At 38.1% G+C, this 23,415-nt stretch overlaps 4 protein-coding genes and 1 long non-coding RNA gene across 12 annotated transcripts; 2 read left to right on the top strand and 3 right to left on the bottom strand.

The window, feature by feature from the left end:
• Positions 1-85: 85 nt before the first annotated feature.
• Positions 86-3,793, bottom strand: LOC140794748 (uncharacterized). 4 transcript variants are annotated; one of them, XM_073146930.1, is made up of 7 exons: positions 3,056-3,793; positions 2,864-2,971; positions 1,697-1,794; positions 1,540-1,564; positions 1,268-1,388; positions 1,045-1,179; positions 86-481 (listed from the first exon to the last, which is right to left on the bottom strand). In XM_073146930.1, exons 1-7 carry the CDS (start codon positions 3,246-3,248, stop codon positions 268-270), a joined length of 894 nt encoding a protein of 297 aa, XP_073003031.1. In that variant the 5' UTR covers positions 3,249-3,793; the 3' UTR covers positions 86-267. The 4 variants fall into 4 exon arrangements, with proteins under 4 accessions (XP_073003031.1, XP_073003015.1, XP_073003023.1 ...); XM_073146914.1 differs by having other exon boundaries at positions 2,864-3,406; positions 3,492-3,793; XM_073146922.1 differs by having other exon boundaries at positions 2,864-3,406; positions 3,561-3,793.
• Positions 3,794-4,520: 727 nt separating this feature from the next.
• LOC140799210 (RING-H2 finger protein ATL3-like) lies at positions 4,521-5,659 on the bottom strand. The gene has a single exon (XM_073153396.1). It carries the CDS (start codon positions 5,441-5,443, stop codon positions 4,631-4,633), a length of 813 nt encoding a protein of 270 aa, XP_073009497.1. The 5' UTR covers positions 5,444-5,659; the 3' UTR covers positions 4,521-4,630.
• A 1,303-nt stretch (positions 5,660-6,962) lies between these two features.
• On the bottom strand, positions 6,963-13,682 carry LOC140800574 (ubiquitin-conjugating enzyme E2 34-like). Of its 5 annotated transcripts, none has more exons than XR_012111276.1 (12): positions 13,550-13,682; positions 12,848-12,994; positions 12,498-12,552; positions 10,978-11,016; positions 10,345-10,408; positions 10,178-10,239; positions 10,057-10,096; positions 9,877-9,904; positions 9,413-9,504; positions 8,669-8,855; positions 7,957-8,018; positions 6,963-7,678 (listed from the first exon to the last, which is right to left on the bottom strand). XR_012111276.1 is itself a non-coding variant. In XM_073155327.1 (10 exons), the coding sequence occupies exons 2-10, from the start codon at positions 12,902-12,904 to the stop codon at positions 8,576-8,578; spliced, it is 717 nt and encodes a 238-aa protein (XP_073011428.1). In that variant the 5' UTR covers positions 12,905-12,994; positions 13,550-13,682; the 3' UTR covers positions 8,387-8,575. The 5 variants fall into 5 exon arrangements, 3 of the variants coding, with proteins under 3 accessions (XP_073011428.1, XP_073011418.1, XP_073011437.1); XR_012111275.1 differs by lacking the exon at positions 13,550-13,682 and adding an exon at positions 13,300-13,442; XM_073155327.1 differs by lacking the exons at positions 6,963-7,678; positions 7,957-8,018 and having other exon boundaries at positions 8,387-8,855.
• Positions 13,683-15,676: 1,994 nt separating this feature from the next.
• Positions 15,677-19,411, top strand: LOC140797849 (uncharacterized). Its single transcript, XR_012110734.1, has 3 exons — positions 15,677-15,760; positions 18,307-18,394; positions 18,895-19,411. It is a non-coding gene; the product is annotated as an uncharacterized lncRNA (long non-coding RNA).
• A 1,011-nt stretch (positions 19,412-20,422) lies between these two features.
• Positions 20,423-23,009, top strand: LOC140780306 (pectinesterase/pectinesterase inhibitor PPE8B-like). The gene is made up of 2 exons (XM_073125750.1): positions 20,423-21,440; positions 22,167-23,009. Exons 1-2 carry the CDS (start codon positions 20,555-20,557, stop codon positions 22,862-22,864), a joined length of 1,584 nt encoding a protein of 527 aa, XP_072981851.1. The 5' UTR covers positions 20,423-20,554; the 3' UTR covers positions 22,865-23,009.
• Positions 23,010-23,415: the final 406 nt, after the last annotated feature.

The following is a 23,415-nucleotide window of genomic DNA, read 5'->3' as shown; positions in this document are numbered from 1 at the left end:
GCAACTACTGATATATCTACTATTTATTTACCATGTTGCTTGCTCAAATTTGCGAAGACATTCATTTGTTTAGTTTCACAAACAGTTGAGCAGGTCCCTGTAAATTTTTATAAATACAAGTATATTAACTATTACATGATTGGGTATGAATCAGAATCCTCAAATCACTAACCTGCTAAAGTGGTAACCAACCCTCTTTTAATATCCTGTGTAACCTACATTTAAGACACATCTTAGTGTAATAATTCTCTAACCCAGAAAAAAAACTTATAATTCTATAGACGCCACCAAGGAAGCCAGCTTCTGCTCCACTTCTTGCCAGTTGTGAACCTTTGTCACCAATGGATGTGAATCTACTGCCTCAGTCTTGCACCAAGGATAAGAATTGTCATAGTCGAAAAGCAGAACCCTAATACCAACTTCTGCACATTCGATAGCATATCTTGGGTTGTCGTCAATCAGGACATGGGCACCCAGAGATCTGAAGGGATAATAAAACAAGTGGCCAAAACAGTGAAGAGAGCCTTTTATGCACACCAAAAAAAAAAAAAAAAAAATCAACAACAACAACAACAATGATAAATAAGAACTTGAAGAATTAAACCTTTTCATTGGTATGGTTATCAAGTTTAAATGTTGATACTAAATGTAATGGAGTAATTTTAGCTGCAAAAAGGCATCATTCTCCCAAAGAACTAGTATTAACAGTCAGATTGCAGTAATACCAGCACATTGCTAGTATCTCATACAAAAAGTGGAGCACACATTGTAAGAAAACCCTGATGTATTTAAAAGTGAAGTCCACAGAGAAACTCCGGAACCTCGGATTCCATAACATCGTGAGGCGTCTATAGACGTTTCACATGAAAATCTGAACAATATTTGCAGGAAGGATGCATCTATATTTCTGTGAAATGGGATATGTGACAAAGCATCACACCCACTTCTAAAACATAATATAGCATCAGAAGACATGCAAGATTAAAGAAAATATCAACTATCAAATGCTTAAAGTTGAACAAAGAATAGATAAATGGACCTTACCTGCAAATTTCTGATTTTGGCTTTGATAGCCCATCCAAAGCAAAATGATTCCCAAAGTGGATCTCCTGAAACAAGCCAGGATAGTGCCTTTCAATCCACTCGAGCGTGTGATTTTTTATCACATTCTGCCGTGATCTTCTCAACATGTTAATGAGTTATATTAATTGTCAGTACCAGTAACGAAGAAATAACTGGTTTAAAAAGTAAAACCAGGAAGACTTACGTCACCACAGATAAATTGCAAAACACAGACAACTTTTGAAGGGCATCACGAGCACCTGGAATGGGCTGGATACCATCTTGGAAATAAGCAGTTTTAAAGAACTCATGAACACGGGTGTTAGCTGCCACATTAGACAAGTCTGAGAACATATGGGACTAGATATAACAGAGAGTTTTCTGCTGGTATGCATCAAAGAGCGTCACATAAAAATGTAGCAAAGATGATGTAAGGGATAATGCCACAAATGAAACATTGAAGGCATTAAATGATACCTTCTGCTCGCGAACATTTCCATATCTGTAAAAGACAAAAATTCAGTGAGCATGTTCACTTGCGGTAAATGACCCAGAGTGAAAATAAATTAATTCGTTATATGAAAACCACTACAAACTACAATATTCCTTTATATTCAAAGGTCTGTCATCATACCTTGAAGAACTCATATACAAAATATTCTGATACAGAGTGATTCGAAGAATAGCGATCCGCAATAAATTTGTTCAAAGATGAGAGGAAGCTTCCAAGCACTGGAAAAATGGATAAGCACAAGCATTTATAAGTGGAAACCACACATTCTTTAATATGGTCATTGGAAAACAGATAATCTAGGCTTGGTGAATCACAGATATCATGTTCCACTTCAGGGAGAACTTTGCTTCTAGTTTTATGCAAACCATCTTAATAGGCCATAATAAAAATCAACTTTAATATTTCATGCAAATAAATATTTTATTGTACCAAACTCTAATCACATATCCAGTATTAGCAAGTAACACAATGATCAGTAAGATTGAATATTCCACTACACTGACATACTAGTAAATACACTTTTTAGCATCTCTTAGTTTGCACTCTGAATATACAGAAGGAGAATCTTCTAACAACAGTCAACACTGATAAGAGTTAATTTTCTACTTTACCTAGACCATATTTCAACATATCGAGGACATGCATAAGGCAAGAACTAGCCATAAAAACTGTCTATTTTGATAGGCCATAAAAGAACAATTGTTTGTAAGACTACATGCATGTCATTAATTTTGAAGACATGATATGTTCAATTTGATTTCTTGTGAACAACGAACTGGCTTTCAAACATTTTGAATTATGGACAACATAAAGAAGCGCAATGGGAATAAAGGTTCTACAATCATATTCTAAATACTGACTTATTGAGCATAAAGATTGATTATTCCATAGTAATATACAGTGCATGTAAGACAACTCTTGAAAACAGCATATAAGAACCATCGTAAATGCAACAATTGACAGAATATTACCGATTGAACTAACACAAGCAATGATTAATCAAACTGCAAATCGAAAGGCAGGTATGCAAAACTTCCATAACCTAATTATATGAACCTACTGTCTTAGTAGAAAATCCTGACAGGATCTTTGGAATCTTGCTACTTCTTGTTCTTCATAGCAATACCTATTGTCATGGCCAAAACCTAATCAATTAACAGAATCCAACTAACATGTCACCTTCGGAACCCAAACATGCAAGAGAACAGTGTTATAAAAACTGAACTCGGACTGTGAATATAGATTACGAAAGCCTACTAGATAAGTGTAAAATCTAGTAACAGATACCTTCGTCCACATCAACAGCAAGGATCAATTTCTCATCCACTGGATGGTCAAAAAATCTCAGAGGATTTCCATGGCTGTGTGCTCCACTTTCCTTCAAGAATTCCATGCCTAGCTCCTCCATATGTATAATTTCTGAATCAGGAACCAACCTTCGATAAGGCACCATAACATGAACCTTTCCAGCTTCATTACCTGCCCGCCTAGAAGCACAATCACGGCTATTCATACAACTCATCAAGCTCAAGGCATTATTACGGGTGCTCTGGGAACCAATGTCCATATCAACAACCACCTTCTTAAAAAGTCTTCCCCTGTCATTAACCTCATTCAACCGGCCAAACCCACAGAAGCTTGTGGATAATAATTGCTTATTTATAACCATCATAGCTCGATTACTCCAAACGGCCTGGAAATTATGGGATAACAATCACAAGACCTCCCGCTTTTATCATAACGAGAAGACTCCGATGCTAAAGTCTGATATAAAAGTTCTCTAGAAATTGATTACAAAGCTCGAAAACAAAGAATGCCCAGTCGAAATCACTGCAAAGACGACACTTTTCTTAAATATATCAATAACAGAGTAAGAGAAGGAACCAAATAGAAGGGTAACAAATGAACGAATCACCGAGGGATATTGGTAAGAAAGACACCATCTTTAACCCTAGATCTGATGATTTCTACCAAAACAGCGCACCTTTCCAACTTCCAATAGGATCTACACCTAACTAAAAGAACCCTTCCTTGGAATCCAAATATAAGGAGCGAAGAACCCTGTCGGTGTGGAAATTAAAATTTACAATCCCAAGAAAGTGGCTCTGCGGCATCGAAGCAGACATTATTTAAGGGAAAAAATGCAATAGAAATCCGAATAGGAAACTATAAACTGACTGGGCCGCAGCTTTTATTTCGTTTTGTTTTCTTTTTCGGAGTAACTTGAATGGCTTTGGAGAAGATTTATCCACCAATTCGAATCTTAGTTCGTTCCGTGGCGGTGGGTCCTCCTTTTCGGGGAAAGCGAGATCTTAACGGAGCTGAATCCGATGGAATGATTAGGTCGCCACGTGGCAGGGTCACTCCGTCCAATAGAGGCATCTTTTTATACGACTAATACGAATCGAATACTTTCCGATTCGATGGTTGAGATCAACCTTTCTTTGTCTTCTCATTGAAAAAAAAAATACCTTATATAATTTTGTGGAGCTTATCAGTTTCCTCGAATTGGCTAAATAAGAGCGTATTGATCCAAGAGCGATAGAATACTAGGTGGATATACGGGTAGTTAGATTATAATATTTGTATTTCGTTTTGCTTTGATGCGTTGTTACAAGAGAATAATACTGACAACACAATGGTAGATTGTAGATTATAGATTATAGATTGTGTGCCTTCGTAGCAATATAAATGTTATTAATTGTGTTAAGGAGCATAATTAATTAAAGATTACTCCACGTGTTTATATTATTAATTGTCGTTTTGACTGTTATATCATTGTATTAAGACATTGACAACAAACGAAGCATTTAAATTCTCGAAACGTAATTATACACCTACTCAATTCCAATCTATTGAAGCACTTCGACATTTAAGAATAACTTACAACAGCCTCACTCTTAATATATAAATTCATGCCTATCTGTACAAATTAAACTACTAATAAAAGAATAGCCGCAATTGCTTCTTCCTTGTATAAATCATACAGAAGTGACGACGGCATTCAAATAATGAATCCAATTCAGAACTAGAACAGATGCATCTACTGGAAACTCACAAATTGGTTGGAGTCTTTGGGCTCGGAATACTCGCTTCAATATCACCTGTAGCTTGCTTCCCACGACTTAGAAGCCTACTGAGTGATCTGAATCTTGACGAAGAAGGTGACTTCATCTCTTCCATATCCAACACTTGTCTTGGAATCTCAATCATAAGCATATTCTCCTGCTTCCTCAAAGAAGAGGAAGAAGAAGAGCCTAGAGAACTTGATGCTGGTTCTTGGCTTCCGTCTACCACTGTGGAAGAGCCTGCAGTAACCCTGTCCCGGGTTCCCCAAAACAGAACATTTGTAGGCAGGATGGGTGATTCCGTGGAAGACCCATCTCCCGAAGCAGCATCCCCCGCCGGAATTTGAACTAATTCGGGTTTGTTACCCACTGGAATCCGGCAAAGTGGGCAGGTGGAGTGGGATTGGAACCACATATCGATGCACTCGACATGAAATCCGTGCTTACACGTCGGAAGCAGTCGAGCCTCTTCGCCGTCGGAGATCTCCGAGAGGCAAACTGCACACTCTAATCCTTCTTTCAACTCCCCCGCTCGATAGACCGTGACGGGAAGCGCCTCGAGAACAGCAGGGTCGAGGCCGCGGCCAGGTAATGGGTCGGCGTCGGCGGCGAAGATGAAGCGGGATCGAGATCGGCGCAGACTCGGGTAGGAGCCCAGATACCTGCGGGCGTATAGGTAGAGGAAGAAGACGAAGACAACGATCATAAAGAGGAATATGATCCCCGCCACCATTATCTCGCTGCTTATCTTGACCACCGTTCCACTGCCCTCCGACATCGATTGCTCCTGCTGAGACATTGCTAGAGCTAACAATTGGATCTTGGGATGTTGGTACCTCTCCAAATAGATTAATCTATGAACGATTATTCAGACTGACTGGATTAAGATTGACCGGGTCTTTTACGACTCCAGTGAACGACTTGTATTCGATCAGTGGAAGGAGAGAGGAAATGTAAGCGAAATGCAAGAGGTAGAGATGGTGATAAGAGTTTAGGCTTCGAGGCGGCCAGAGGAGACGACGACTTTGCCAAATTTTCAAAAGGGCTGCGGAGACTGACGTATCCAAGTTCGAATTTTTTATTGTTTCCGGTGGTTGCTTCAAAATCTGTAAGTTGGTTACCCTTTTTGACACGTCTAGGAATTCTCATACAAGCTCAGAGAAGTTGTAGTTTGACCCTGGATGTAGACGTATCCTTAAAAGTGAAGAACATCGCTTATCCTACTTACCAGTTATCATAACAAAAAAAATCCTCTTCGAACAAATTAGATTCAGTGTGTGTGTGTGTGTGAGCGATTCTTTTCTTCATGCTTTGATACTGAGCAATCACTTTAGTTGTCGAATGAAGAGGTTTAGAATGCATATCCTGAAACGGAAGGTGACCTCGTCGTCATTACCTTACACTTAAATTTTGTAGACAGGCCTATATTCTTACAGAAATTTGAAATCTGTGGGAATTTCGCTTCCTTACAGATTGGGAGAATCTATGGGCCGAGATGTGGAATAATAAAATTGCTGAGAAGCAAATGGATGATTTTGTTATGGGATAAAGAAGATATTTATCTCTAGAAAATAGGATTCTTATGTACATATATATAGGCAAATATTTCAAGACTCTTTAAAAATTATAATATTACTCCAGCAGTTATAATAGCCAGTTTTTATATCCTCGATTCCAAAAATATATTATGTAAAAAAAATCATATTAGTCAAAAAAAATTTGATTACGGATGCCTAACTTTAAAATTACACGTTCTTTTCTTTCGTTAAGATTTTTTTTTTAGATATGATTCATGTAATATATATAATTATACCTTAGTTATAGAAGATATTATTTAATACTAAATAATTTAAATTTAATTCTTTGGAGATAAACTTTAATTTAAATATGATTCTTTATCTCTATCTGCTATTAAATTTAATTTAAATCAATTTAAACAGATATATGTAAGTTATAAAACAAATCAAAAGAGATAAAATTTACTTAAATTTTCATCAAGTTAATTATAAAAAGACATCAATACCCTTATTCTAATATATATACATTACTCTCAGTATATAGATGTCTTTTACTTGATAAATTATTAAGATAATATAATTATCATAAAATAATGTTCAAGGTAATATATTTAAAAAATAATAATTAGCTATGAATTGGTAATATCTTTTAAATTTTTAGGAATTCTATTATACCGAAAATTTTAACCGTTAGATCGTCGTCAAATTGATTGATAAATAATTACCTCTAAATATATATATATACGAGACGCTTAGATAAAAAAAAAATGATCGACACCCAGCGAATCATCATTCCAAAAATTCCTAGCAAATAACTGCTACATTTAACAAGATAAGCATCGGCAGATTTGTTTGTATTCTTCCATACATGGTTTATAATATTGTTATAGGTGTCGAATGTCCTACATGGCATGATGGTGACGTCAGCTTCTCCAACTAATAAATTTGTGGTTTTGTTAATAATAAAAATAAAAATAAAAATCTGATCACACTACACCATCGATTTCCCAGAGTTTGTAGGCAGGTCCTTCTTTACAGGGACTCTCCTTCTCGTAGCCGGCCGGCGGCCGGAAAACGAGAGGAAGACTTTGATTCTTGGTGGGTGATAACAACCCAGTGTTTTATAATGATCTTTTCTACTCGCTCGGAAGGAATGGTAGCATTGGGGTATTTGATCCCCCAGGCTAGTATGTCTGAATTGATAGAATGGGGGGCCGTTCTAACATCCTTGGGGCACCACATAGTGATACCTGACATCTTTGGTATTGGTGCGAGAAAAATCTCGGGGGCATGGAGGTGAGCATCTAGCAGTACAACAAGCCAAGGCGTAGAAGCAACCAAAAGCAAAACTTGCCGGAGATATCTGTTAGTGCTCCTGTGATTCTGGCTGCAACTCTGTGCTGTCTATAATCTATATGATGAGCAGAGAACTTTTTGTGCCAGAGTCGGTGGTAGGGAGAATGCATTCTTCGGAGCAACCATCTCATATGACGTTTTTAATTACCGATATTAATCACCTGAAATTGCAACAAAGGTTGAGGATTAGAGTACGGTTAAAAATTTAACCAAGGGAGAGAGAGAGAGGAACAAAACTAATACCAGGGTTAGAAAGCTTGATATGAAACTGAAGTTCTAATAAAGTTAGGTATGCACTAGGAATTAGGAAATAAGAATTGAGAGGTCTAAACCTAAATATAGCAGCAGATATTTCTCTTTAGTACGAATAGAGGAATCGTATATAATAGTGCTTAGACTAACCTTAAACGTGGAAAGTAAGATCTATCAAATGTCTTACCAAAGATAGTCTTGTTTCCTTCTCTGGGTCCGTGAATGATGGCATCTTTATCATGAGTGCCACTGTAAAATCATAGATACAAAAGATCCAATTAGGATATCTAGAATTTCTTACCAAAGATTGTTTTTCCTTCTGCAAATCCCTTTTTTTTTAATCATAAAAGAGAGAATTCGGAACAAAACAATGATGAGATCTTTATCATTAATGCCCCTGTAAAATCCAAAGTGCGAAACGTGGAATTAAATATGTGCCACAATCCAAATTGAACAGGAGTTTAACATGGACAGAGTAGAAGAAAATCGACAACAAACTAACTATTGCAAATCATGGATCATCCTTTAGCCTCTCATATTTTCCATGTTATGTAATGTAGCATCATTGAATTCATTACAGTTTAGTCATTTGTCTACAACTAAATGACTCCACCGACTCAACTAAAAATGCTTGATTACTTGAGCAAACCAATAAACTAGGACTACAATGAACACACCAGTATGTGAGCGGTCATCAGGAAGACATGTCAAAGGAGCAAAGAATTCAGCAAGTCCAGATCAGATAACTATACAAAATTCTATTTAAATATCATTCTACATCAAAGTTGCCTATGGGTAAGGTATTGTCACAGTTGCAGCAGGGGCAGGGCCATCACGGCACCAAACAATGATACTAATAACAGTAATAGCCAAATTGACACTTGCTTTTTCTGCCTTGCCTTGCCAGCAGTGTTTACAATCTGTTGGTCTGCATTTCCTAGTGGATCCTGCTCGATTAGGTTACGTGGAAGGACTGAGTTCTCCTGATGGTGGACTGACTGTGGTGTTGGCTGCTTCAGAATCTGTTGTTGTTGGTGCTTCTCTATGTATTCAGGGAACACCTTCTTAAAGTTTGGGCAGTTCTTGCTGTTAATGCACAAAAAGGAGAGGAAAAAAAAAGAGCCGTAACATTTTGCAATGTAAATGATGACAAACAGAAACTTGATTACATAAAAGCAATATTAATGAAGAATGATATGCTTCAATGATTGTATTTCAATCTCTTCCATGACAATATAGAATGACTTTGGTGCCTACCGGTTCAAAACTTCATATACAAATTTATATCAAGTGCCATGCCTGCAACTCATGACACATAGAATGTAAAATAAAGAAATATTCATGTTTCTAATTGCTCTAAGTCAACTTATTCCTTTTAATTTTTAAAAAGGTACTGGCTCTAAAAATAACATAAGAAACCTATCTCCAAGACAAAAGGAAACACTATTTATATGACAACTTAGCTGCCATTCTAATTTAATAAGCTTTCACATAAGTATGAAAATCCGTATCAACTTACATTTTTTATAATCATTAAAATCAAATATAGCCTTCTAAAGTTGATACTATTTCTAACTTCGTTGAATAAAGATTTTGCAAGCTCTAGTCATGAAACAACTTAGCATGTCTAATAGACAGATTACCTCTCACAATTATAACCAAGTGAAGCCTTTGCTAATCGCCGTTTTTCATCCTCTGAGGTCCTAATGCTACCAGTGGTCTGACCATCATCCATCTGGAGAGCCATACAAAGTTGATTCATGAAATTGATCTTGAACCAAGAGGCATTTGGTTATGTGAATGCAGACTGGTTGTGCAAAATGGAAGTAAATATAGCTTACATGTTGAGAGGAGACTTTTGTGCCCTATTCTTTGCATGCCCAAGTGAAAGTTCATTAACAAGTTGTTTACTTATTTAATAGTAACTTTAAAATTTCCCTTAATATTCAAGGTTGAACAACCTTTCCACTAGACATGTTAGTGTCTGAGACAGGACTTTTCTCTTGACTGAGTGCTAGCAAAGATGCTTCAGAATACCACTGGCGTAACAAGGTTATACAGAAAAGTGAAAAAGCAACTTGTCTAACAATGGTTATGAGGAACTCACCATGAAGGACAGAAGTCCTGCAAGAATGCTACATCAGAAAACAAATTACGAATCAGAATTTTAAAGCATAAAGCCTTATAATTGTATAGAATACACACACAGAAAGATATATAACAAGAGAGTGTTTTATCTCAGAGACAAAAAAATTTAATTATCCCTTGGCTCATTAGTTATCCTTACCTTGCTACAGACCACATTGGATTCCAAGACTCTGGATGAACTGAAGTACAGAAAAGTTGCATTACAGATGAATCAAGTACAAAATCCAAGCAAGTAGACATGCAGTTCTTTTAAGACTTACAATCACTCATCGATAAACAAATTCTTTTGTGAGGTGCAAATCGTCCACTTGGAGTGATCATGCTAAACCATAGAAACAAACATCAAGCACAGAATAAGAACAACGGAAGCTGAATTTGAGGTAATGAAATTTAATAACTGTCCAATAACATTCAGTGCAAGATATACCTGATACTGGGAGGCTTGAATGGATAATCAGGTGGAAATCTCAGTTTCCCATAATAATATCCGCCTTCAATGACAATCAGCACGAGAATGTCAACAGAGATAAAGTGAAAGTGCAAAAGCTTGCAGTAATAGAAATATATGCACTTTTACTAAAGACTAATCAATGTAAAAAAAGATGACACTGCACAAGCTAGAAATATATTGAATTACACCAAATTATGTCAAGAAATAATATAGAAAATCCATTATATTCTTCAGAGTTGAATTTAGAGGCCAATAAGAGTGGATTAACATAATGCCAAATCTGATTGGAATATATTTACATTTGACTTGTTTTGGCCAGTTTCAGCCAGATCCGGTAAGCTTTTACCAGTTATCAGCTTCAACCAGTTTTGGCCAGCTTCATTCAAGTTCAGCCAGAGGTTATCAGTTTCAGATGTAACTAAGTAGTAGGCTCAAACTTGTGAAAAGAGCAAAAGCTGTAATTTTCTATAAATTTTCTAAAATTTAAATGTTCATAATATTCTTCTGGCCAAAAGCTGAAACCAACCTGCCAAATTTAAGACTGAAACACCATGTTATCAGAACCCTATACCCCAGAGCATGGACTTAATAAACTTCTCCTAAGTGTACCTGCAAATGGTGTGCCTTCGCTTCCTTCAAGAACAAAATCTGGAAGAAGACATGAAAACTTTAAGTTCTACATCAAAATAAAGAACAAGTGAAGGTGCACCAATCTTCAGACCAGAGAATATAGAAATAACGTAATCAAGATTTGCATGTATTATGATGCAAGTTGGACTTTGGAAGAGGAATACTCAAGAAGCTCTCATAATAAACAATAGTCCAAGTATTTCGTCTTACGTGTTCAAGGCTTAAGAGTGAAGGTAAGATTGTTTATCTGATTCTGGGCACGATTAATTCAGTTGACATTCAAAAAAGAACTGAATATAAAAAAGCACTAATATGCACAAAATATCACTTCCCAACAAAGTTGGGTTGCTAAATTAGTGTATCAAGAAAAGAGACATTTGATCTGTTATTGTGTAACTCAGTTAAAAGTCAGTGCCAAGAAAGTTATAGGGTACTTGGAAAATATTTGTCCATGGAATCATATTGGAGTCGGAACTTGGACAGCAACTATTTTCACTATACCGTCAACCCACCTTGTTATATATATATATATATATAGCAAGAGCACAATGTAGAAAGAGTCGGTGCAAAAGAATTGTCATCCTTCCCAATAATGAGTTCACCGATACCATCTAACTCAATGTCTCTAAACTCTACTAGAAAATAAGGAGCACAATAAAGTTTATATGTAATATCAAGTATGACTGAAATCACAAACTACCAGATATATAAACTTTATCTTCAGAGAAGCAGTAGTGTATAAAAATGATTTCTGCATGTGCTAACGTGGAAGTGTCATCTGGCCCCTTTAGGATAAGTGGGTAACTAATCTATCTAAAAGGCAGTGGTCAGTCAATAAATAAATAAATAAATAAATAATTACAAGAACAAGGAATAGATTAGTATCATTGTTGGATACAAACCTGCCATGATGTAACTGTGAATAACGAGAAAAAAGTAGCTCTTACAGTGTTTATCCAAAATCATAACAGAAGAATTATATAAACGGCTACAAGTTAAACTCATAAAGGTAAAGAAGATATAATAGTTAATAGTTGGAGTGAGCTTGGAACCCTTCCACCTTTCAACTTTACCAGGGTAATACAATTATGGAACCTTTTTTGCCTTTCAACTTTACCAGGGTAACACTTCTAAAAAAATATGAAAACCATAAGGTACCTTCATGTTGCTTCCAAATCATTTTGATCACTTTTGCCCTTTATGACACCATCAACTTTGGTTCATACCCTCTTATTAGTGCAATTTTTAGTCTTCATAGGACTCACTACTATCAATGTTTCTTCTAACTCACCATAAACACAATCATTTCTTAAGTAGCCGGATACATTCATCTTTAACATCATCTCAGTTACGCTCATTTTCCCAAACATTGTTCCCAATTGTTTAACATTCAGATCTTCAAAGTCATAAGACTCCTAACTAGTCAGAAGCTTTCTTTCACTCATGGCAGATTTGTGATATTATGAAACAAAAAGAATCTAATAGATTATATTACTCACGCCAGTCTAGTATATCAGTAGGTGAAGGACGGGCTATGATCTGAGGAGGTGGTTCCTGCAAACATTTTAAACACCAAGGTTAACACTTCCGAAATGGACGCATGCAGCACAGCTCCATATAAAAGAAGGGATGTTAAAATTAAAACAAAAGCAAAGAAGGTATTGTTATGCACGCAATTTAGCTTATGCGATCCATGTAATAATTGACACATCAAATCTCATCTAAATTCACATAACAATGAGCTACCCCACTGCCTTAGCATATTTATAAAGGAAAAGGAAAACCATCAAACAAGAGCTAACTTGACCTTCTAACATCGACAATAATTACTAATTTGGCAATCCTGTACCTTACAGAGGGCATGGTATTCCTTCTGGAGACGCTTCACGCATGCTCTATCTGCCATTTGCAGCAGCCAGTGTCACAAATTGGAAAGCCACAACGGTATCCCTTCCAATATTACCCAGCCCTTTTACAATGGAGCACAAGCAGGCATCTGCAGAATGATTACTGCTGGATAATTCAACTCCCAACATACAAAAAAGATTGAAAGAAAACTATGGAAGCAGAAACCAGCTCAAGGAAGCAGCATTGAACTAATATTTCATTAAGAAAGATTAGAACTATAGCCTTCATAAAAAACTAATGGCCACGAATTTGTGATTGCTAGCATTCAAGGATTGAGTTATATGATATAAAATTCATACAGAGTAGAAGAAAGGATCGTTCACTAAAGCAAGGAGGTTCTTTTCATCGTGACATAAATTCATGTAGAGAGAGAAAAAAAAAAGGATATTTTACCAAAGCAAGGAGGTTCTTTTTCATCAAAATGGAAGAACGTGATAACCTAATAGAAACCTTTTTCCCAAATTAACTCAAGGCATGCGCATCTAAGCAGTCCGATCTAAGATATTATGCTTCCAAAAGGAGGGATCGATCGAATTCTACAAACGGATCAAAAAATAGGCGACAAAAGATATCCCAAACATTGAATCAAGGAGAAAAGAATCGAAGAACGATAAAGATGCGGTGGAGAAGAAGGAAGAGATACCTATCACCGACCGGCGACGACGTCGATGAGGAGAGATCGAAATCGGACGGCTATCGAGAGCGAGAGAGAGAGAGAGAGAGAGAGAGAGAGTTCTATTACTTAGAGGGAAAATACATTTTACCTTAACGTCAAATTTAAAAGCGTCTCCTGAATTTTTACTGTGTTACTTCAACCACTTTATATTTGATACTCAAAATTTTCATCAAAACTAACGATAAAAATATATCTTTGTATTAAAACTAAGCTTTTGACCATTTTGTCTGGAATAAATTCACTAATATTTTTTTGAAATTTTTTTTAGTAACCATAGACATCCTAAACTATTAAAAACTTCAGCTCCCCACAATACCAAAGAATAGATGAGAAAGATAAAATAATAAAAATAGCATATATAATGGGTGGTGAAGGTTAGATGGGATGAGTTAATAGAATTATTATTTTTAATTAGTTCCATATTTGCCCTTCTCCAAGATTAACCCTAAACCTCTGCCCTTTCTCATTTCTCCTTCGCCCAGCTCTCTGCCTCTCTACTTCCAACGTTTGTTTTATGAGGTGATGGCGTTCGAGGCCTACTTCCTGTCGCTTTTAGTACGCGAAGGGTGGAGGTTGAGATGCATAGCTCTGCCTATTAAAGAAGACGTTAGTAGCAACTAGCAAATCTTCTGCCTATTAAAGAGCGGGAAAAAGATATAAGGATAAATAGTCAAAGATGCATACCACAGTGTCTCACAGACTTGCATCTAGAGCAACGAGTTCTAGCTGGGCCAAGGCATTTGACACATTCATGAAAGGGCATTTCATAAAGAAGGCCGGATGGCATAACATCAACATATTGGCTTTCTTCTTCTTGGTAGCCTCGTTCCATTTCCCAAGACAAATATAATAGGCTATACGTTTATATCCTACGAGCTGGTTGAGTTGTAGCAAATAAGAGAAGAGACTGACTACTTCCATCTCGCCATGGTTTGAACCCAACGATACAATAGCCTATTGCTCCAAGTAGACCCGATCAAAGGCCCAGCCCGTCGGTGCTCGGCCCGAGCCTGAATTAATACCCATGGGTGGCACATACCCGCCCGAAAGCCGGCCCGTTATGTTACAATAGTCCACCCGTTTTGCTACAGTGAAAATCAATAAAAATTTGGGTGTATTTTTTAAGCCACCTTTAAAAAAAATTAATATATTATTTTTTTTAAAGGAGGAACAAAAATATTTTAAAAAAATAACGCTAAAAAAATTCTAAAAATAGCTAAAAGGTGGGTTGGATCTCTCACGAGCAGACGAGTGGTAATGAGCTAGACTATTCTAGCCCGGCCCGAACCCGACTCGGCCCGAGTGATTAGATAAGAGCTATCTCAATAGAAAAATTAATTTTATTATTAAACAATTAAGAGTCTAAAACTGTCAGTACCATAACTATGAGATTTTTTTATACAAATTGTCCGGCATATAACAATAAGATTTTAATTAAATATGAGATTTTAACATCTCAGCGCTATCTCAATTTGACATACTTTTGTTCGTTTGATTAAATATAGATGTAAACTCTGATATTAAAGAGGATAAAATAGTACAAACAATCTTACTATTGTTAAACAATACATATTCAAAGTGAAAATTCAGAGTGGCTTATTAATATAAAATAGAAATATAAAGAGGAAAAATATTGTTTTTTTCAAACTGATAAAATAATATTTCAATTAAAAAGGCATGAATATCGTTAATTTTGAATGTAATTCAACTGTGGCTACTTAGTCAATAGTACATATAGGTATAGTAGTAATACAAAATAAAATTTAGGAGATAAAATAATTTTGGTGTAAAGTGTAGACTGTAGAGGGTAAAATATACCTATTTGTTTAAAACCTTTTCTATATTGAAAATGAACATCTAACAAGTAATTATATATAAATTATAATTATAATTAAATTAAGTGATGCAATAAAAGCTTAATAAGACACTTCAAATTTTGGTCCAACCTGTGTAAATTGTTTTTCCATCACGACTCGTTCCACGTGTCCGATATCTTATCATCACAATCCAACGGCTGATGAGCTATCACGGAGTTAGGGGGATCCGCTATCGTCAGCTATAGTGCAACAGCAACCCAGGTATACGTGGGTTCACAGTAATTGGTAATGTTCGGCTCGTTAGTGTTAAGTTTTCTTCTCAATGCTTCAAAGATAGAGAAATAGCTGCAGGGCGAGGATGGTAAGCTGCATATTTTCACTTCTCTGCGTTGTTTCACATTTCTGTTCTATTTCAACTTTTTTCTTTCCTATTAATCTGTATTTTTTAACTGGGACAGCTGTTTCTAAATTAGTTTCATAGCTTTGGTTCTCGCTTAATGTTGCTATTCTTTTAGTATATTACAATCATACATGATGATCAATTGGACCTAGTCTGAAAGGATTTGTTAGTCATGGGCAATGCTATCTTTGTGCAACATAGACCTCCCTCTGAAATAATTAGGGGTATCCATACTTTGCAAATTGATTCTTAGATATGGTTTCTTGAATACACTGTATTAAAGAAGCCTCCTTATAGGTGATAATATGGTTAATCCATGCCTCTACCATGTTTTCCGTGCCAAGTTTGCCATATCTTTCATGCAAAAGAAATGCATATCTACTGATCTGATCTTGTGGGGTTACTTTGTTTGCGTTTCATTTTAGTGCCCTTAAATTGTATTTCATGTACATGGTGACAAGTTTCTGATATATGTGCATGTTTGGTTCTCCAGTATTTTATCATGTTTCGTACTAATACTCATGTTCGAAAGCATTCAACATCTGTACTCTAGGCTAAATTAAGTGTTCTGCATACAAAGTTATCAATCAAGGGCCAATAATTTGGTAGCGCAACTATTAGATCTCTACAATCATGTCAAAGTTTTTTTCCCCTGTTCTACATTAAGTCTTCATTGTTACGTCAATCTACTTTACTTCTGTGACATAATTTATCGGATCATAGACATTTTCTACCTCAGAGGACAACCTTTTGGTGAACTGATCTTCATATAACCTTTGCTTTCATTGATCATGGTTGTTCTGTTTCAACTTTTGCATAATTTCCTCATTGACGTGATCTAGAAACATTTTCCCGCCTTTATAATCTCTTAATAACAATCCATCCGGAGAAACCTATGTTTTTCTCTCAACCCAATAGTGGGGAATAAAAATATCAACTACTTGCTCTAGGCAGATGCAACTGCCGAACTTGATTATTAGAAAGGCAAAAGAAGGTGAAAGTCCACCCTTCAACATATGGCATCCAAAATGTATTGCTACTATATTCTTGTGTGTATCCAAAGATTTGGACCTAAGAAAGGAGGCCTTACATCATCAAGTATGGGTAAGCATAGCAGCATTGTGTAGTAAGGAACTAACAATTGATCCCCCATTATATTTGTGATTTTTCCTTTAAACTAGATATGATTTTCTCCTCCATTGGAAGATTAAAGCCTCCTAGTAACTGGCTGGAGATGAGAAAAGGAAACAATTGACCTTAAAAACAGTGATGACAGGCCATATTTTCCAATTACCATAAATTAGAAAAACATCTTGTGGTTGTAATTAGAGTCGGACTATTACGTTTGATGTTACTGTTTTGGACCTTTACCTTGCAGATATGGTGCATTGAGTAGAGATCAAGGGCAAGTCAATTAAGACAAAGTGACATGAGATGTGAAAGTTGTGTTGCGATTTAACCTCAAATAAATTCCAACACGACTTCATCAAAATCCGTGTTGCTAGATCATTTAACACATTTTAGTTTTTATCTGTCATTTGTATTCACTTTCACCCCCTTGATAATGGTATGTGGTTCCAATTGCATTACTTTTTCTATGCCTCTCACTTCTTGCTGCATAATAGCATCATAAACATTTGAACAATTATGCTGTTATGCTCAAAATTCCATCATCAAAATGTTAGTAGACATGCTTATGACGATCTAAATCTTTTTAGAAGGGTTATATTGGCTACTGAAGAACTTTTTTCTATTTTACGGTGTGCTTGGGTGCTGAAAAAAAAAAACGAAAAGATCATTTGATAATTTATTCTTTGTATAGAAGAACTCCATCCTTCTGTAAGGCCTAGCGGAGAAAGGTACCAACTGAAGATGGCATAAAGAATTAACTGTTCAGACTTCAGAGCTTACTACTTTGTTTGCAGTCCTACAATATGGCATCTCAGTTGCACGATTTTGCATTATTTTTCAACATTTCGTTGCACAGTGTTGTAAATCCAGCTTGATTTGTTTTAATGTACTGCTTCTACCCGTAGTTTAACTCATCGAGAGTAGTGGCTGCAAGACTTGCCACCATGACAGGTCAAAAGAACAACAATAATATATATAAAGATTCTTTGCACTATGATGCACTTCTTCCATACCTAATGCTGTATACATATTAGCACCAAAAACTTCTTCGACATTAGCAAATCCAAATTGGTCCAGGTAATATATTAAACTGATTAGGATGCGAAGTTGGAATGGACGAATAGTCGATTTTATTACATGTTCAACCAAGCTTGTAATTCTAGTGTTTGAATATATATTGATGCCTATCAAAACAGGAAGCTGATGCAACCAAATTGCAATGAATGAGTTGTTATTTCCTATAGCATTTGAACGCTAATAAGGAAGATAGTAATTTACTCATATTCTGTCCAAAAATGAGGAAGTGGCCATTCTCCCTCCACTGTTGCAGAATCTAAATCTTCTAAAGGGAGAATAACAGTTCAGTGCTTCCACAGATCGAATCATCAAAAAATTCTGCAAAAGGCAAGCATCAGAATGGAACTTGTCACATTCCCTGGCATTCCAAAAGCGAAGGACCCAAAGGTAAACTTCACAATCCACAGGTACATCTCTGCACTTCTTAGCTTCTTTTGGTCTCACTTTGAATGGAAGAACACATTTAAGTGCTCAACTACTTGCTATGCGAATATCTTGTCAAGCTCCTTCATCACGCAATTAATTGGGCTCTAACATTTAATAGAAGTGCTCACATACTTTCATAAAGAGGAAGGGAGAGCAAAGTCAGAGAAGGAGATTTGAGAAGGTAACCCTACCACGAGCTCGAATGCTCGAATCATAAAGATAGGTGGTTGGGATGACAGATCGGACCGCGGGGTTAATTCAATGCAGGGGTTACACGCGAACATGGGATATTTATTCCACGCGTTTCTGGATATGTAGGATAAGTGGTGGATTACTTATTCTCAAAAGTTATATCGATCACAGAGGCGTGCCCACAGTTTATCTAAATTTTTTTCTCTTTCTCGTTTGAATATATCCAATGAACGGGATTTTGACTTGGCAATGTCAAAACTAACTATCAGTGAATTGGCTTACACGCGCAACACGAATGGATCCGAGGACAACTCACATGGTAGAAAGCAATCAAGAAAGTGAAGGGGTCCTTAACATGCAAAGGGTGGCATTTTCAATACGTACTTTGGCATAAAGAGAAGGATTGGGGATGAAGCAAAGCGAAAGTTCACCAGATGGTGGACCATACACAGGAAACAGTACAATATTACCATTACGCGTTAAGTGTATGTATATTTTGGCTGCCATAGTGAAAGACATGCCAATTAATTACTTGCCCATGGTTAAGAGAGGTCTCCGTCGATCATGTGGACTTCTGAATTCGTGATGGTCGGATATTTTTGCATCAATATTGTCGTGTCTTTGTGTCCTTTTGTACTCTGTGATGGCTTGATATGTCCCACATTCATGTTATTGGTGGTAAACTATCGTTACTCTTTTGGCTTCTGGGTGAAATAGAATGGAATGGTTTACACTCTACTTTTACTTTGGAGAGAAAAAGAAGGCAGTGAGCGTGTTAATTGGTGGTGGTGGGTACCAACTTCTGATCATGATGCATGCTCGATCTTGAGGGTTGAGTTTTGTAGAAATATTCTAACATTCCGTTAAATGCAGCGTTAATGGTGATTCAATTGTTTTATCCAGAATAAAAGACTTGATTACTTTTTCCCCATCAATGGAAAAGAACACGGAGAATTCTTTTTGACGCACTAGAAAAGAAAGAATAAAGTTGATGCTGAAACAAATGAACGCGGTTTGCATGCAGCTGTACAAATAAAGGAATACGAGCAAGTGCAACCCATTCAGAAGTTATTAGTGCCCCACTAATCATGCTAGCTTGCCGGATTCAGAAGCTTCAGCAAATTATTCCCTGAGGCCCAGTTTGGAAGTAGAATTACCTAGTAGAATCTTCTGAATGTGCTTATAAACTTTGCTAGCTATTGGAATCGGAATGGGCTTGTGCAACCCAAACTTTTTTTTTTTTAAAACTAGAAGCCAACTTAATTTTTCACACTACAATTGTACCTGATCTTTGATGCAATTATCCTAATCTTAGGCCTAGGTACTCTGATTCAAGGATACATGTGGAGTCCAATATGTGGACTTTGAATTAATTAGGTAGACTTAATTTAAAACATTTAACACAAAAAGATTGGACCGAATAAGGACAGGACCGCAAATGGACACATCAATGGGATCCGAATCATATAACTATTTCCAATTTGGATTATTTGCCACCTTACTACGGCAATCATCCAAACCTCCTATTCTTTTACCCATAGATTTCGGTAGCATCTCACTAACCTACAACAACCACCGACGCTTGTAACAATAATTAGCTTAAAGATGTCATAATATTCCAATGAATACAATTTAACTGAGATATTACTAATCACAAAGAGTACCACAACTCACAACATTCCCTTTCAATCCAAAAGCTTTGGTTTAGGTCCCTTTTCCACCTCTCATTCTTCTTTTATCATTTATTAGGAACAAAAAGATACCTAAGTAGTTGTTTATCCCGTAATCCTTTTAATCAGTACGAAGTGCAGTAGTCCCACTCTCTCCTCACTCTATAAGCCGTAGCTGGCACGCAGATCTGCAACCTCCCTATATAATAACTCCGATCTCAACTCCCGATTAAATCCAACTCTTTACTCATTTATCCTCATGGCTCTGCATCCAACCTCCCTTATTCCTCTCCTTATTCTCACCCTTATTCTCTCTCCCGTTCTCTCCCTTCCGCCACCTTCCCTCCAACCAGAATGCGCCGCGTCGAAGAAATCGTCTCCGTCGTCGGCTTCAGCTGGCGCATTCAACCCCTCGTCGTCATTTCTTTCCACTCTCCGCTCCACCATCGACCAGATCAATAGCGTCGTCTCGATCGTCTCTACTTTCTCCGGCATCCTCGGGGGCGACCTCCGCCTCTCCTCCGCCGTCTCTGACTGCCTCGACTTACTCGACCTCTCTTCCGATGAGCTCTCCTGGACCATCTCCGCGTCCCAGGCCTCCCCTGCCTCCTCTGGCGGGACAGGAAACCGCCGCTCCGACCTCCGGTCCTGGCTCAGCGCCGCCCTAGGAAACCAGGAGACGTGCAAAGAAAGCTTGGCCGGCTCGGACTCCATCCTCAGCTCTCTTATTGGTGACGGGCTGCAGGCGGTCACCTCGCTCGTCGCCGACGGGCTATCGGAGGTTGCCGCGGCAGGTGGCGGGGGCGGGGGCCGGAGGTTGGTGGAGGGGTTTCCAGAGTGGGTGAGGAAGGGGGAGAGGAGTCTACTGCAGACGGCGGCGGGATCGGGTCTGGCGGTGGACGCGGTGGTGGCGCAAGACGGGAGCGGGAACTATACGACAGTGGAGGCGGCTGTCGAGGCGGCGCCGGCCGAAAGCGGGAAGAGGCACGTCATTTACGTGAAGAAGGGAGTGTATAAAGAGAACGTGGAGATCAAAAAGAAGAAGTGGAACATAATGCTGGTGGGGGATGGGATGGGGCAGACTATTATATCCGGCAGCCGTAACTTTGTCGATGGCTGGACCACGTTCCGCAGCGCCACTCTCGGTAAGGGCATTCTAGTACTACTATTACGACGTAGTTATAACTACTAAATCTATGATTAATTAATCACTAATTAAGTACTCACTGTCGCTTAAATACAAAGTTAGTCAAAACACCTGTCTTAGTTTCGATAATGTTTTCTTATACCTCTTGAACTTCAACTGCATTATTATTAGTTCAGATTGATATCGAAGTAGTAGTAGCATGTGCCAAGTGTAAATGAACACATTAAAGAGTCGGGAGTCTCGAGACGGAACTTAAGTGACGTGACAATTGACCGACACTTTTAGCTCTTCAAGGCTCAAGCACATGTCTGGTTCAAAACTGTGCTCGTATTGGGACCCATTTGGTTCCAAGACTCGATAGAATTGCTTTGTCCAGTCGTTTCACCTGGATTCCTGCACCACCTTTTTTTACCAACTCACCAGAGTAGCCGACGCTCTGTGAACCTTGCTGTGTCGTTCTGATCAAGAGATCGTATGACCCAGGCTCTCCCATTTAATAGCATGAGATGTGCCCAAGTCTCGTTCCCACCTAAGGGAGAAAGGCACGTTTTCCGAGAGAATACGTCGGCTTTGTCTCTGTAGCCTTTCTCGACTATAAGAGCCAAAAATAAGAGTTTTCAGCAACAATCGAATTTTAATTATCAAAAAATTTGTATTTGAACGGATATAATTATATTTTGCAAGATGGATAATGAAAATGTTGAAAATTTATCCTCTCCTGCAGCTGCGAATGGCCAAGGCTTCATCGCTCGGGACCTAACGATCGAGAACACGGCCGGGCCATCGAAACACCAAGCCGTCGCGCTCCGCTCCGACTCGGACCTCTCCGTCTTCTATCGCTGCAGCTTCGAGGGTTACCAAGACACCCTCTACGCCCACTCCCTCCGCCAATTCTACCGCGACTGCCGCATAACCGGCACCGTCGACTTCATCTTCGGCAACGCCGCCGCCGTATTCCAAAACTGCCAAATCCTCGCTCGCCGCCCGTTGGCTGACCAGAAGAACTCAATCACCGCCCAGGGCCGCAAAGACCCGAATCAGAACACCGGCTTCTCGCTACAGTTCTGCAACATCACTGCCGACTCTGACCTTGTTGGGTTTACCAACCAGACTTCTACGTACTTGGGGAGGCCGTGGAAGGAGTACTCGAGGACAGTAATCATGCAGTCTTATATCGGTAGTGTGGTTAGACCCGAAGGGTGGTTGGAATGGAACGGTAACTTCGCTTTGGATACGTTGTTCTATGGCGAGTTCATGAACTCGGGTCCGGGTTCGGGTTTGGGTGGTCGGGTCAAGTGGTCGGGTTTCCATGCCATTACTGACTCGGCTCAGGCTGTTAACTTCACGGTGTCGCAGTTTATTGATGGTAACTTATGGTTGCCCTCCACGGGTGTCAAGTACACAGCTGGGTTGATGGTGTAAGATTAAAGGGAAGTGGTAATTCATACTCCACCTGTTTGGGCTCTCTATTTTGGTTGAGTAATGTAATTTGTTTCGTATTCTTTACAACACCATGCTAATTACATGTTAAAGGTGATCATTAAATACTTTATTTGTGTTGTAGATACGAACATTTTGTACTTCATCTTATGCTAGCGTCACCTTCCAATCTTCCATGGAGACCTAAACAGATTAGTGGGTTCGAACCACCTATTATGAGTTCACAACTAATTGGGATTTAGCTCTGCAAAACAATTCATAGGGCCTTTGAGGTCAGCCCAATATCTGACTAGGCCTTGAGGCTTGAAGGATCAATCTAAATCTATATCCAATTAAACTTGAATAAGGTTACTGGATCAAGGCGGACAGCATACAGCCCATCACCTCTGTGTCATACACACTGGGTGTGTTGGCACGTCAGTGTCGTCGGGAAAAGATCCCAGGCTAGCTGCCGAGAAAAGTTACTGTGTTTTGTCCATCCCGTGAGGCGATCTAATCTAAATAGAATTGAATGATTTTCTTCAAACAATATA

This window comes from Typha latifolia, chromosome 1 (assembly GCF_019914945.1).
Source record: "Typha latifolia isolate L0001 chromosome 1, TyphaL0001v2, whole genome shotgun sequence".
Classification (NCBI taxonomy): domain Eukaryota; kingdom Viridiplantae; phylum Streptophyta; class Magnoliopsida; order Poales; family Typhaceae; genus Typha; species Typha latifolia.
This window is presented reverse-complemented; position numbering and strand designations above follow the sequence as displayed.